Below are 15,475 nucleotides of genomic sequence, written 5' to 3' on the forward strand. Positions count from 1 at the left end.
ATCGCCATAATGGCCATTTTCAATCACTGTGTATCAATCAATTACTTCAACTCTACTGAGGTAGGTATATATCTACGTCATTGCGAAACGCCTCAAAAGCACATTCAGAAGAAGGAACACGAAAAAAAGATTTTAACAAGCGAATTTATTAGACTCCGTATGAACGAGCATTCCACGGAACGCGCAAATGCCTCAGAAAAAAACAGTCAACTAAAAAAACTCAAAAGGTACACACATCCTGTCGAAAGAACCCGTCCGAGAAACTCCCCTCCTACCTCCTAAAACCCGTTGACCGATGCAATTGCCGTTCACTCCTCAGTAGAAAAACTTGACGAAAGACCTCGGAGCTCCAGGCATCCTGTTCTGTTCTCGGGGGCGCGAGGACGACTTTCCTCTCCTTCCTTCTTTCCTTCCTTCTCTTTTTTTCGTGGTTTTTCTTCAATCTCTCTCTCTCTTGCTTTTAGTGCGAAAAAATGTGTTTGCGCGTGAGCAGCCAGGCGCATGCGAATTAATGGACGGGAAGAAAAAAGTTGTACACTAGAAACGGGCTTTACGGGGAAATAGCAAAGCCCAAAGTTTTGTAGCCTGAGACGTGATGGTAGGCTAGAAGAAGCGTTGGCATAGTGTTCTTGCCAAGATGCCAAATCGAGGTCTTCAAGAAACAAGACAGTTGAGGGAGAGGTAAGATAGGGAAATGAGCTAGCTCTTGCAGTAATGATGGCGCCGCAAATACCGATCATGAAGTCGTAAGCAGATCAATTGCATTCACGATCGTACCGGGCATAATTGTCGTTTGTCGTGTCCTCATTTTCTCTTCGTAGAGAGTATTCATGAACGTTGGCGGGGCCAGGTTAGACGATCATACTCTTAGTTCTCGAATGAACTCGTCTAGACTCGGCGCGCTTTCGGAGCATGTCTTCCTTCTTAAGGACGAGCTCACACCACTTGCGGCGGCCTGTAGCATTGCCACTCTCGTCGACACCGCCAGATCGGCCGATGACATCGTTCAAGGCTCTCATCCAGCCTTGCTTGTCCTCGGCAGTGTCGGCATAGAAATCAATTATCTCGCCGTTGTTGAATCGAATACGGAAACCCTCTTCGACGAACATGTAGCCTTCTTCCTCTTCTGCAAAAGCAGAGCGGCGTCGCTTGCCGCCGCGGCCTGTGGTCTCGGGATCGGTGAGGGTTCGTCGGTCATCGATGAGTCGCTTGGCGTTGGCCAAGTTGATAGTAGCACGCGGTTGGCGTGTTGTCTCGTGGTAAGCTGTTAGTCTCGTGCCGACTAGCTTGAAGTAACGACGACGCCAGTACTATAAATCTCGCAGGTTAGTTATCACATACTTTCTAGATCTCGGCTGGGATGGAAACTTACAGGGCAGTCGCCTCCTTGCTGGCTCAGGTGACCCTCCCAGTTCTTGCTCAGTCGCTCTTCGGCGGCCTTCAACTCTCGGATGCACATGCCCATACTCTTGGGCATATCGTCATCCGTACTACCCTTGGGCCGCGGGACGAAAAGCAGCTGTACTTCAAGCTTGCCGATCTTGTACGGTGCTCGGCGTACTACGGCGTTGCTGGGAACTCCAGCGCGCTTGCTCTTGACACTGCTGGCAAAAGAGGCCTCTTCAGTGGCCCATTCGTTGAATGCAGCGATCTCTACCATATAAGGTCGTCCATAGCAACGGGTCTCGTGCTCCTTGAGGCAGACGTAGGAGCGTGCGAACGTTCCGTTCTCTGCAGCGAGAGGGGAAAGCAGGTCCCAAGCTGAGGAGGCAGCGGTCATCTGCTTGGCAGCAGCCTCTCGCTGAGCGAGCGCATAGGCTTCTTCTTCTGCACGCTGACGAGCTTCCATCTCCTTTCGCTTCTTCGGGCTAGCGAAAACGCGAGAGAAGGGGGAAGACTTAGGCTTAGCAGCTTTAGGTGTTGAGACGAGCGTACGTTGAGGAGCCGGCTTGTCAAGCTTCACGTTAAGGGTAAGTTGGAATTCCAACTCACGAGGAACCACCAGCTCAAACTCTTGGCCGATTGGTGCGTTGCGGGCCAGCTCAAGCCAAGATGTGGTTACACAGTGTACACCATTGTCAAGAGTGAGGCTGAACCACACTCGTTCATCTAGTAGGAGATCAGTATTTGTGTATAAAGCTTAGGGTTAAATATTGATGTGTAAAAACTTACTCTTAGGTAAGGGAAGATCAAGATCTTTCACACCCATCACCTTGATAAACAATCTGCCTCTCTCGCCACACTCCTCCGTGGCTAGATCCGAGGAGTCCTCCTCTGGAAGCGAGTTCATCGCGGTTGCTGCTGCTGCTGTTGTTGTTGTGGCGTTGCTTTCGTGTCCTGGTACAGGTGGCACTGCAGTTCCTGTGTTTGGTCCGTGGCGCTTTCGAATGCTTCTCCTGTGCTTACCGTTCCAAGGTTCAACAGTCCAGGACTGGGGGCGCGATTGCTTAACTGGAGAATTACCAGCAGAGCGAGTGCCTGCTCGAATTTCTTCGGTGTCTTTGTCGCTGGCGGTCACTAGTTTCGTGTTCTGGCGCATGAGGTATCCACGCTGTTTCAAAGGACTGCGGTTAGCATTGGGTGAACTTGTAAAGGAGCTGGTTCTGTGGGAAGATCTCCTAGAGACAGAGGGAAGTCCTTTCTTTGGTGAAGTTGTAGGAAAGTTGTAAGAGTGGGAAGGGTATTGGTATTTAACCTTTTGTGCCTCAATGACCCGCTGGAAATCCTGATCAAGACTGAGACCGAGGTCGAGATCCAAAGTAAGACTGCTCTTCTTGAAACTGGGGTGACGCTCCAGGAAATCGTCGCCGGTAGGAACCTCTAGGCTATTGGACGCCGCGTCGGTAGAGAGACGGTTTCGATGTCGGTCCGGAATCGGTGGGATGGTGGGTGCAATCTCACGGCTTACTTGTCTACGAGCCTCACGCATGGCCTCAAGGTCCGACGGAGTTGCAGAAGGACGCGTCTTTAGCCGAGAGCCAGAAGAAGCCTTAATAGTTGCTTCGCGTTCTGGGATCGCTGGTGATTCAAGGAATGGTTCTTCCACTTGTACTTTTACCTCTTCAATCTCATCATCATCATCGTCTTCGTTGTCATCGTCAACACTGTCATCAACATCCACTTCATCATCCTCCTCCTCTTCCTCTGAGATATCGTCATCGTCGTCGTCATCATCCGAGACAGGGTGATGGATAACGGATTCTGGAGTACCAGGCTCCTCATCTTCGTCTTCTTCATACTCTTCTTCTTCATATTCTTCCTCTTCCTCGTCTTCCGGATCGCCCCAGCCAGAACCATCATATTCTGGCTTCGACAAAGGCTTCTTCTTCTTCTTCATTATCATCTCCGGAGTGTACGAACGTTGCAAGTAAGCTTGCGCGTCGGACATCTTGTGGCTTTCTGAATAGGTGAGCGCAGCCGCATCTTTAGGTTTGGGGAGCATGTGGGACTGCAGGCTTCGAGTGAATTCCGCATCCTTAGACGGACAGTTCACTTGGGGAAGAGTAGCACTGAAATTTGTGATAGCTTCTTCAGCTGCAGGGCTCGCTGCCCGAGGAGTCGTGGCCGACGGCTCAGGTTGCGTGTCATCAGTTTGAGGGTTCTTGGCCTCATCTGAGTAATGACTCTCTGTGTCATAATCCTGGCCATCTTTTTGCGATGCGACATCTTCATCCTCAGATCTCTGGTAAAGATCGTAAACGTCGGCTTTATCATCTTCGCTTTCATGGATGACAACACTGTCTTCGCTCTGCTCTGCAATATCATCAAGAACCGAGTCCTCGATACTAGCGATGGGGACATCAGGATCATAAGGAGTAGCACGAGCCAGACTCGTATCTGGGCCTACAGAGTTATTGAAGGCGAAGTCGGAGTCTCGTTCAAGAGCCCGGTTGCCATTCACGCGTCGCAGGATCGATTGACGAGAGATGCTAGGGAGTTGGAAATCAATGTCAAGTCCTGAAATGTCACCGGCAGTTTCGTCTTCTTCATTGGCTGCAGCATCAGCGTCCTCATGCTCCGGGGTGGGGCTCATCACCCTATCACGAGGACCCGCCCGTCGCATCCGACGCTCTCGTTGTTGTTCTGCGAAAGTCTTTGCAGAGCTATCCGCAGCCTTGGGGCTTGTCTCATCAGAAAGCATCATGAGCTTGAGACGTTCCTCCAAAGACATGCTACCATTGCCAATGTTCTGGATCTCCGACTTGCTCACCGAAGCCGGAGGTGGAGAAGGAAGACTTCGAGGAGAGCCTAGCATACGTTCTGTCGTAGCAGACAGTCCATTGGAAGAGGAGGATTGTGATCGAGTGTGTCCCATTCCAGGGAGAGGGGGCAATGGTCGGTGATCGTTACTCGAGGTAGAAGAATCGGAACGAGAGTGTTGTGGGCGGATAATGGCAGCTTGTTGCAGACCGCCTTCGGGCATTGGACTACTATCGAAACGTGTATCGCGATCTTGACGCCAGTCATCAGGTCCTACAACTGGGGTCTTGTCCGTGTCTTCGAGGGTCGCATCAAAACTGTCTTCCGCACCCTCGCCATCTTCTCCGGCGTAATGCCCATAGACATAATCCTCATCATCTTCATCGTCTTCAAAGCTGCCTTCGCGCGAGTTCGTGCCAACGGAAGACAGATCAGGGGTAGCCATCTCATACTCGTTGACCTGAGGTGGCGCCGCATCGAATGTAACAGATTTGGCATGACGATGGAGGAATCTACCGCTTGGAAGAACGTGTTCCTCGAATGAGCGATCTGTAAAGACGTCGTCTGGGGATTCTTGGCTGTTCTTAAAGCGATTCGCAGACATAGAGGACTTGATAGGAGAGACTTGATCTTTGCTTGGGGTCTGAGGACCAGGAGATAGGACTGGTCGGGACTTGGTAGGGGAGTAGATGGGAATACTGGTTTGGCTTTCTGACCGGCCATGACTTGCTCGAAAAGGAGAACCAGTACCGCTATAAGCATTGCCTTGTACCTTAGAAAGAGGTCGCTCGATAGTTGGTACACGCGCCGGATCATACTCCTGCTTTTGTTCTCTAGCGAACATGGTACTGTTCTTGACGCGCGATGCTTTCTGCAAGCGCTCGATGGAGGAGCGCCTGGTCGGCGATGGGGAGCCAGTACGACCACCATACAATTCGTTCTCGGTGCGATTGATATTACGATTCTGCCAAAATAGGCGTGGAGAAGCTGTGCCATCCAGAGGAGAGGACTGGAATGGCGATGAGTCGGTGTTTAGGCCCATTTTCTGCGCCACGAGAGTTAGCAAAGAACGATGTGAGTCAAGTCGGTCAGATATGGACGGGCTAGAATTACCTGAATGACCTTAGGGGATGGGTTCCAGCTGGGTGAATTGCGTCGCTGCTCGGTAGCTGAAATCTCAGACAATGGACGAGGAATGTTGCTCTTAATTGGGGATGCCACGGGAGTGCTGTTCTTAGAAATACGCAGAGGCTGCGTTACCTACACAAGAATTCTCGTTAATTCCCCAAAAACTACTTCATTATATTCTTAGTTGTTGAACATTAAACATTGAACGTACCGGCTGCTCATCAGAAGCCATAATGGCAGACGTAAACATGCAAAAAGTGCTCTGGTTATTGCAGGTTCATGTCTCCCGAAGGAGAAAATAAACACAGAAGGGATGCGCAGACGACGTGGTTAGATACCCGTGTAGATATCCGAGGCGGTGGCGCGATGCAGAATTGTGCAGAATGTAAAATGCGATATGCGACCTACTGCAATGCACGAGAGGAAGATTGGAATTCAAAAGATGTTCTTTGGGCAAATAGAAAGGGTAGAAAGGGTTGATCGAGTGACGGACGGGATTGGTCGATCAGGACGGCAATGTTTACTCTCGACTCAAGACTCAAAAAGCCAAGTGAGACAATTGCCACGTTAATGAAAGCGTGGTAATTCGAATGTTAAGCAGAATAGATACTAAATAGTATAGTATCGTGGCCAGTCAACAGCAGTAAGAGTAGTTATTTTCTTTGCAAGAAGGAAATGTTGAGAAATGAACAAAGGTGGTGACGATAACGATGGTTGATTGCAGGTTGCAAGGAGGTTATTTGGATGATGGCAGATGTAAACAGACATGGATAGTGGGGAGTGTGACGGGAGTGGGGGACGATAATAGGTCAACACTAATCCCCCACCAAACGAACAAGTCCCCGGCACTAAATTCGCTAAGTTCAGGCACAGTTTAGGGTGCTATCGTAGTACAGTTCAGGTCTGGTCCAGGTGCGGTCCAGGTGCAGTTCAGGTACCCACCTGGGCTTGCTTCCACACCTTTCCGCATCGCTGTTACCCAGTCAACCCAATCGTGCACGATCCAATTAGCGACCCGAGATTTCTCTCTTTGTCTCAAGTTTGAATTAGGTACTGGGGTACCTGCTTACTATCATGCAATAAACTTTCCAATCGAAGAGCCTGATTAGAGGAAGAATCATATCACGGCAGCTGCATAGCAACAGCCTTTTCGAATTTCCCTTGGCAACTACGAGTTGCTTTGCTAATTTCTATCCACCAATTCTCTGCATACTGTAATTAGAAGGGAAATATCACTGAGCAAACTCGACATCTCCAAGGCTACGTACCTACATATTTACGCTGTACTGTGTTGCACCATGTATGTGAAGCCATCACTGTACGAAAATAGGTACGTATGACAGAAAAGCTATGTATGTACGCCCACGGTATCAATATCATAGCTGCATAGTTGATTTATTGAGTTGTATTCGGCATACTATGCTACTGTGTGTGGTAGCACACGGAGTAATAGATTCAGCTCAATATACGAGGAGCAACCCTGCTTATGGCTTGACGCCATTCCGAGGTCCTTAGGGCTATTATATAAGCATGCATGGAGATACCTTGTATCTACCAGGTAGTAAACAACACAATCAGTAAAAACCAAGACGAGGCAAGGGAAAAACAATGTTGAACAAAGGAAGCCGATATGTATTTATCTTCCTGTAGAGACCGGCTAGATTGGTATCGAATGCATAAATATTACAAAAAACACAAGTATCGCTGAATATGAACCGTAAACCCTCATTTTATACCCCCAAGACACCTTTATGTATTGCTGTTGTGCCGCTTATTCCTCATCCTCCACGACCTGCTTCTGTGCGATGTAAAAGCGGTCGCCGCCCTTCTCGTCACGCTCATGCTCTAGCGCGACCTTGCTTAATTGTGTGAGGATGTTCTCCATCATCGTGTCCTGAGCCGATCTCTTCTTTCGGCCGAGGTCGTTGAGGCTCTTCATCCGCGTCATGGTTTGGTAGACGATAGCGATGACGATGACGCAGGCGATTGAGTACACCCAGACAACAACGATAGTTAGGATGTCGGTGGCGCCGTTTTGCGATAGCTTGGACGAAATAGAAGCTGGGCTCGACGGCTCGCCTTGTCCACCGGAGAACCAACCGAAGCCGGCAAAGAGGGATGCAAGGATATCGACGCCAAAGATGGCGCTGACTAATTGCCAAGAAGGTTTTGTCTCGAAGCCGCGTGTGACGAAGATGAGCCAGTTCTCGGTGAGTGATACTTGTAAGAAAATGATTTCCTGGATGCTGCCATAGTCCTGGACAACACCGCCACCAGGAAGCCAGAGCGTGCCGCGAAGAATCCAGGTTCCGAGGGCGAGTAGGGCTCCAAGAACAATACTGATGATCCAGATCTTGGGAAGCTGCCATTCTACAGGTCGCTTCTCGTAATGTGCGGTATCGTAAGCAACGGCGATAGTGGCCAGATCAGCAAATAGAGCCAGGAATACGATCAGGTCCGCGCGAATCGTTTCGTTGATGATGATCATAGTGGTGACTAGGTAGATCTCAAGATGCAAGCACAGCGCTATACGGTACTGGATGTAAGCCTTCATGCGTTGGAAAATCTGGCGAGAAATCTTGATAGCAGAAACGATGGTGCTGAGACCAGGCGCCAAGAATACGATGTCAGCAGCTGCCTGGGCGGCCTCAGTAGCGCCCTCGACAGCAATACCGGTATCAGACTTCTTCAGAGAGGGAGCATCGTTGACACCATCACCAGTCATAGCAACAAGGTGACCACGTTGCTGGAGCATCTCGACTACCTGGTACTTGTGCTCAGGGAACACCTCAGCAAACCCATCAGCTCTTTCACAAAGGTCGTGGATAGCAGTACCAGCCATATCACTGTGGAGTAGCTTGTCGGAGTTGTACACCTTGGTTCCCAGGGCCAGCATCCGACACGTTTCTTTCGCGATGGCAATGGCGTCACCAGTTAACATCTTGACAGAAAGACCTAGCGCCTGTGCTTCGGCGATAGTTTGAGCTGTGTCCGAACGCGGCGGGTCGAAGAGAGAAATCATTCCAAGCATCTCCCAAGGGCCATCTTCCTCCTGAACAGCAACGGCAAGGGAACGGAAGCCACGGCGCGCAAACTCTGTAGCCTTCTCCCTGAACAAGGCAGCCTGTTGTTCACTGCACTCCGTTAGAGCCAGAACAGCTTTAGGGGCACCCTTGGCACAAGTGTAGCGCACACCCTGATGAGTACATATAGCAGTAATGCGCTTGGATACGGGGTCGAAAGGGGTGAATTTCTCGGTTTTCCAGCCTTCGCTGATCATCTCCTTAGCCTTAGGATATCGCTTAAGAGTGAGGAGAGTGATTTTGTCAATGGGGTCGAGAGCCTTGATGTTATGTGATGAGGCTAGAGCTGCCACGGCCATCATCCAGTTGATGTCCACGCCCTCCATAACAAAAGGTTCGCGGACAGAGAGTTGATTAGCTGTCAGAGTGCCGGTCTTGTCAGAACAAAGGATATCAACTCCAGCAAGCGACTCGATAGCAGTAAGTTTCTGCACGATAGCCTTTTCCTTGGCAAGATACGCAGCACCAACAGCCAAGGTGGTTGTCGTGACGACAGGGAGACCAACAGGTACACCAATGATCAGGAGAATCAGAGCGTATGTCAGTAGATTGTTCGAGCTTTCCTCTGGGAGGACGATGTGAAGGTTGCGATAGAAGCCGCCAATCCAGGCGGTAAGAATCCAGAAAACGACAAGAACCAAAAGAGTAGTGCCAATCGAATCCATGATCGCCTTGAAATGGCCCGAATCCTTAGCTCCTTGAACGAGGCTAGCTGTCTTGCCCACAAATGAAGCCTGTGCACCAGAAGTAACCACGCCGTAGGCCTTGCCACGTTTGCAACCAGTTGTGTAGTAGACAGTATCGGTCATGTATTTGTCAACCGCAAGAGATTCACCAGTGATAGCACTCTGGTCGATAGCAACAATCGCATGTCCTATGTGGGGAGTTCCCTCGTCGTCTCCCTCGTCGAATTTCTCCTGGCGCGGTGATGTGACGTCTTGAGCCGTAAGCTCCGCTTCGTACTGTGCTTGTCCATTGGGGTTATCATATTCGCAGATGAGACGAGCATCACCCGCAACAACTTGACCTTCTTCGATAATAATCTATGCGAATATGTTAGTAGATGAAACTTATATAGAAATTATAGAATGAGACTCACGATGTCGCCTGGTACAAGCTCTCGGGCCTTGATCTCCGTCTCGTGCCCGTCTCGAACGACACGAGCCTTCATAGCAATGTCTCCCTTTAAGCTGGCAACAACATCCGCAGCTTGCTTTTCTTGGTACCAGCCGACAACAGCATTGAGCAATAGGATACCGATAATGATACCAGCATCTAACCAATCCTGCATACCCAGTGCAATGATTACGGCAACTTCCATGACTAGTAATTATGTTAGAAAGTGAACAGATATGACCAGTGTATTATGCAAGACGAACCGTAGAGAACAGGGCCCCGGAAAAAGCCAATGAACTTGAGGATCATGTTCTCCTTCTCAGTTGAAAGCTCGTTCCATCCCGAGAACTTCCGTCTTCGCTCGACTTCCATCGATGAGAGACCATCTCTGATGTCTGTGTTTAGCCAGTCGCTCGGCGTCTCGAATTCACTGAGAGAAGCGCGAGCGTAACCAGCTTTACCACCTCGCCAGAATGCCCACCAAGGCCTCTTCTGGTCCTCTTGTGAGAAGTCCTCCTCCCCCACTTCCGCATTTGGATCTCTATACGTATCGACATAACGAACCAGGCTAAACCATAAGTCAGTAGCTGACCGACATTTCTGTCTCGTAGTGAACTTACGCTCTGTACTCGTCCAGGTATGGGTTGTCACCCTGGTTGTTACTGTCGACGGTATTGTTCCTTGTGTTCTCCGTCAAGAAACTCCCGGCTTCTAGGTCATGATCAGACGCCTCTTCGATCGTAGTATCGATATAACCTGGCGCTGCGGCTCCTTTCTTATGACCACCGAAAGCCTTAATCTTTCTAAAATTGGGTGCCATTATGACCCGAGATACAGCCCAGCTGTATGAAGAAAAGAAAATAAAGGGAAGAGACGGAAGGAAAGAGATGCGCGGAAGCTGAGGGAGGAGGGTGAAATGATGGCGGAAGTGGCAGGACAGGAGTACAAACCTCAATTCTGAAGGACAGAGGAAATCGCTCCTACTTATACGAAATACCTACCGGACGGCGGAGAGACAAGCAATTACGCGATGCCACACTCATCGCGAAACTCTTGGCTAGTTACTCTGAGCGACCTGAAAGAACCCATCTGACAAGGGGAAAAGCTCCACAAATAGGCTAGGTAAATAACGAGGCTACTTTCTTTAGTTCAGGGCGGCAATCTGAAGCTTGTCGTGAAAGTAGCTACTAAGATTTTCATCCACGGTGAAGCCATGGGATTAGACGAATTGACCAATCACAAGTCAAGGAAGTGTTGTATTAGTGGTAAGGGTCTCTCTAACAAGAAGGCCCGTGATAATATGTCGATCCGTTTCGAGTGGACTGTTGCGGCTACTTCCAGGTGCTTCAAATTCAACAGTGGTATTTAGCCAAGATAACTCCCAAAAAGCGCAGTTGTGAAAATGCCTCACCGGCACAGTTTGTTGAACACGATCGATCTAATACATGGGGCCCGGGACTATCGTGGAAGCGTACGTAGTCCCCGGTGAAGTTTCAGCACTGATCCTATATGAAACGACCGCTTGTTGGACTCGAGAGTCGTGGCACGTGACCTACTATTCTATTCGATATCCCTGTGTCGAAGAAACAAACATGAGCGTTGAAACAGAAACAATCTGTAGCCAAGCCGTCCGGGGATTTCCCCAATGATATTTTCAAGGTCGAATCGCTCGTCTCGTCTCTCGGGAAAATGTGAATGCCAAGAGAGATATTATCAGCGATCATCGCGTCTAGAAATAGCTAAGACAAGACAGAAACAACAAACCCGAGAACTATGCTATTAATAGTTCGTACTTGGCATTTACCGTGAATACTTCAGATTCGCGATGCATCATAAACTATTTCTCTCGACGCCGACTGCGAAGATGATTAGTAACATCAAGCGCATACCTAAGATCGACGTAGGTAGGCTAATCAGTCTCTCCGAACCATTGCTAGGTGTCTCCACAACTACAACTCCAGTGCTCCCCGCGAAAGACAGGGTTCAATATCTAATTAGCGGCGAACACGATCGAGCCAACAGGATCTTTCCAGCGAACTTGCCGGACCTCATATCGTTTAGCTCGCTCAGCCCGGTCGGTCCAAGTTATGTATGATAGAGGACCCACGAAATTGCAGTGGTTCTTAAAACGCTCGGGCATATTATGTATTCGCAATGAATTGAGACTCCAATAAGACTAATACAGCGACAACTGAATTGTAGATAACCATCACATCAACCTTGCCATAAAGCGGAAGGCGTCGACGGTCCGGGCTCGCAGTAGTAGATACGTCGCGGATTGTTTTACCCATCAAGCTAGGTTGATGAAACTGGTGACGATCGGATGGCAATTTGCTCTGTAACCTCGTAAAGAAACTAGACTGCTAAAGACATCGATGCTAGACTTCACTAAGAAGTATGGTAGAGAGAATTGAACCACGGAGGAGGGATCGTCGCACCAGTTATATGAAGATAGAGGTTGTAGGGGTACTCTTGGCCAAAACGTCTTGGCTGTTGTTGGTGCGGCATCCGCGGTGCTGACCAATGAATCAAGATAACATAGTCGCAGCCTACCAAAGCCAAGACCTTTAACGACTTCAATGAAAAAAGCTTGGTTGACTTGAAGTCCTCGAATCGACAGTGGGGGGTTGTATGCGCCAATTCCAACTGCCGGATGTCGATGGGGATGAAATGCTTGTTACAAACCACCTGCAGATTAAAGGTTGCAGAGTCGTAATAGAATATGTCGCTTGTATGGAGTACGTAAGCGATAACATGCAGTGATAAGTGCATATACGTTTTTGATACATAATAGTATTTTCATAAAAACATATCGTACGAATGAATCCGGTATCGGGTGAATCAGTTGTTCCGGGATGGGAATGACGAGCGATAAGATAACAAATTATTTTTCCAAGCCAAGGAACATTGAACTTTTAGAAAGCCCACTTTGAAGAGATCTATGTAGCAGCAACGAGTGAGCGATCATCGCCAATTCTTCAAGTCCAATTGTATCGCAATTTCTACACCATGAAGCGCAAGCTAAACGAGAAAGACGAGCCCGTCTCAGTCGCAAAACAAGAAGCAACCAGTGTCGAAGAAACCCCTTCTGGAAGCACCTTCGCAGACCTCGGCCTCGACAGTAGACTTCTTCAAGCCACAGCCCACCAGAATTGGCAAACGCCGACTTTAGTTCAAAGGAAGGCCATCCCCTTAGCCATCGAAGGCTGTGATGTATTGGCAAAGGCAAAAACCGGTTCTGGAAAGACGGCCGCATACACTCTACCACTTCTCCAAGCCATTCTCAAACGAAAACAGGTGTGAACTTAGCCTACTCTCCAAGTCAATCGCGTAGCAAGGAAAAGGCTAACCGAGGAGTAGACATCGTCAGACTCTTACACTGCCGCTCTAATTCTAGTTCCAACGAACGAGCTTGTAACTCAAGTAACCAAAGTGCTTGATTCTCTTACGTCCTTTTGTTCGAGAGAAATCAAAGTCTCCAAACTCTCCGACAAGCTCTCCGATGCTGCCCAGCGCGCTGTGCTCTCAGACTCTCCCGACGTCGTAGTCGCAACCCCTTCAAGAGCATGGCACAATATCAAAAACTCCGCCTTGTCCTTGGAAAGACTTACCCATCTGGTTTTAGACGAAGCAGATCTTGTCTTATCATATGGCTACGATGAAGATCTGCAAAATGTTGCCTCGTCGCTACCGAAGGGTTTACAGACGACTCTGATGAGTGCAACATTGACCTCCGAGGTCCACACTCTAAAGGGACTTTTCTGTCGAAACCCTACTATCCTAGATCTAGAAGAGCCCGAAGAGGATGGAGGAGTTTCTCAATACATTGTCAAGTATGGCTGAATAACTCACATTTATGGACATATAACTAATAGACGCATAGGTGCGGCGAGGACGAGAAGTTTCTTCTCATTTATTGCATGATAAAACTGGAGCTGATCAAAGGAAAAGCAATTATATTTGTTAGCGATGTCGATCGTTGCTATCGACTCAAGCTGTTTTTCGAACAATTTGGAATACGAAGCTGCCTTCTAAATTCTGAATTGCCCGTCAATTGTCGAATTCATGCAGTTGAAGAGTTTAACAGAGGAGTTTACAACATTATCATTGCCTCCGATGAAAATGAGGTGATAGGTGATGAGAAAGGCCAGACTGATTTAGCCAATGAAGAGATTGCAGATAGCAATCTTGGCAATGCCAGTAACGAAGCTCCGGAAAAAAGTAATCAACTCTCAGCTAGTGCTTCATCGGCAAAGAAGCGTAAATCTTCACGGCGCGACAAGAATTACGGTGTATCTCGAGGAATTGATTTCCAGAATGTCGCAATAGTCATAAATTTCGACCTTCCGCTATCATCCCGCTCTTACCTGCATAGGATCGGACGAACTGCGCGCGCCGGTCAGACAGGTATGGCTTTATCTTTCGTCGTCCCGAAAGAAAAGTTTCGGAAACACATGCCTACCAGTATCGACACGGCGGAACACGATGAGAAGGTGCTATCTAAAATTATTAGGCAGCAAGAAAAGAGGGGCCATGAAGTTAAACCGTATAGTTTTGACATGAAAGCTGTCGAGGCCTTTCGCTACCGATTAAATGATGCTCTCAGAGCTGTTACCAAGGTTGCTATTCGCGAAGCAAGATTGCGAGAACTTAAACAAGAACTGCTCAAGAGCGAAAGCTTGAAGCGACATTTTGAGGAGAATCCCTTAGAAGTTCGTCACCTGCGACACGACGTTGAACTTCGAACAACGCGAAGCCAACCCCATCTGAAGCATGTGCCCGATTATCTATTGCCAAAGGATGGGAAAAAAGCAATCACTCCAAATGAGGTTGGATTTGTACCTTTCAAGAAGGTCCTTGATGGGAAAGGTAGAAGAGGTAGAATCTCCAAGGGCAGAGGCAGGAGGATAGGTAGCCGCCGGAATGATCCCTTGAAATCATTCAAGGCAAGGTCTAAGCCCAAAAAATAATACGACGCTATTTCGGCTTCTTTAAGGGATATCTTACGAATGATGTCCTTTCCCGATTACTCTCATAATCATAGATACCCATGAATACAGATGAATAATGTCATTACTATGTCCTCCGGATTTCTTTTCGTGAACTGCTATCTAAGGTTAATAGGTAAATGAGTCTTTATTTTTCCTATGTCTATCTAAACATTATACTTCTCCATATACTCACCATAAGGTATTCTATTCAACATCGTTACTTTCACTGTTCATATCACCATCGCAAGTCATCTCTGTAATCTCCTCCACATACACCGATTACTTTCCAAAATTAATACATATTTCATACATCATCTCTTATTTCCACCGTAACCAAGTCGATATTTAGCCCTAACATATACCCCATTTAGATGCCCCCTTGGTATACTTATTATCATCTCTATTAATCAAACTCATATTACATATGAATTCATTTGAGAAGAACACTGATCAATAACTGGGCTCCTTCCTGTTATTAAATATATCTTCGGGTACCTACCTACCTTGGTATATCATAAGTAATAGGAGTTAGTAAGGAAACTGCAATTAACAGCTGAGTCTCTTAAAGCCTCTGCGATCTACTAGGTAATATCCATATATAAGCATAGAAGATATAGTGCTGTCATACTGATTAGGTAGTTATATGAACAATTACTCTATCTACCTACGTAGTAAACAGGTAGGTAGGAAGTGGGGGTAGGGTGTATGCGGCTCGCTTCCGTTCTGCCCTCATCATGAGTCGCTACCTATTCATATTGCCCTTCTTTACATCCTACCTCTAAGTCTACTATTCCAAGATAGGTCGGCCCTGACTTGAAACGCCTTGCTATTTCCCGTTTCCAGAGAATTTCATTCTTCTCTTACACAATACCTACCACCCGGCCTCGACATTTCAGTCCACCGATTTAGCCCGTCATACGCCAACCGCCCTCGTACTTCATCGTAAACGTTTGTTGG

General features: G+C 48.0%; 3 protein-coding genes across 3 annotated transcripts; 1 reads left to right on the forward strand and 2 right to left on the reverse strand.

Moving 5' to 3' along the window:
- Nucleotides 1–566: 566 nt before the first annotated feature.
- Nucleotides 567–5,757, reverse strand: GGS22DRAFT_104327 (DUF1709-domain-containing protein). Its single transcript, XM_047957766.1, has 6 exons — nucleotides 5,540–5,757; nucleotides 5,314–5,460; nucleotides 2,696–5,245; nucleotides 2,173–2,551; nucleotides 1,373–2,109; nucleotides 567–1,310 (listed from the first exon to the last, which is right to left on the reverse strand). The coding sequence occupies exons 1-6, from the start codon at nucleotides 5,576–5,578 to the stop codon at nucleotides 852–854; spliced, it is 4,311 nt and encodes a 1,436-aa protein (XP_047820933.1). The 5' UTR covers nucleotides 5,579–5,757; the 3' UTR covers nucleotides 567–851.
- Nucleotides 5,758–6,937: 1,180 nt separating this feature from the next.
- Nucleotides 6,938–10,659, reverse strand: GGS22DRAFT_104386 (plasma membrane H+-ATPase). Its single transcript, XM_047957768.1, has 4 exons — nucleotides 10,148–10,659; nucleotides 9,791–10,095; nucleotides 9,511–9,734; nucleotides 6,938–9,454 (listed from the first exon to the last, which is right to left on the reverse strand). The coding sequence occupies exons 1-4, from the start codon at nucleotides 10,345–10,347 to the stop codon at nucleotides 7,100–7,102; spliced, it is 3,084 nt and encodes a 1,027-aa protein (XP_047820934.1). The 5' UTR covers nucleotides 10,348–10,659; the 3' UTR covers nucleotides 6,938–7,099.
- A 1,791-nt stretch (nucleotides 10,660–12,450) lies between these two features.
- On the forward strand, nucleotides 12,451–14,606 carry GGS22DRAFT_156165 (DEAD-domain-containing protein). Its single transcript, XM_047960325.1, has 3 exons — nucleotides 12,451–12,824; nucleotides 12,888–13,360; nucleotides 13,411–14,606. The coding sequence occupies exons 1-3, from the start codon at nucleotides 12,537–12,539 to the stop codon at nucleotides 14,495–14,497; spliced, it is 1,848 nt and encodes a 615-aa protein (XP_047820935.1). The 5' UTR covers nucleotides 12,451–12,536; the 3' UTR covers nucleotides 14,498–14,606.
- Nucleotides 14,607–15,475: the final 869 nt, after the last annotated feature.

The sequence above is a fragment of the Annulohypoxylon maeteangense genome, assembly GCF_022496945.1.
Source record: "Annulohypoxylon maeteangense strain CBS 123835 unplaced genomic scaffold GGS22scaffold_4, whole genome shotgun sequence".
Lineage (NCBI taxonomy): Eukaryota > Fungi > Ascomycota > Sordariomycetes > Xylariales > Hypoxylaceae > Annulohypoxylon > Annulohypoxylon maeteangense.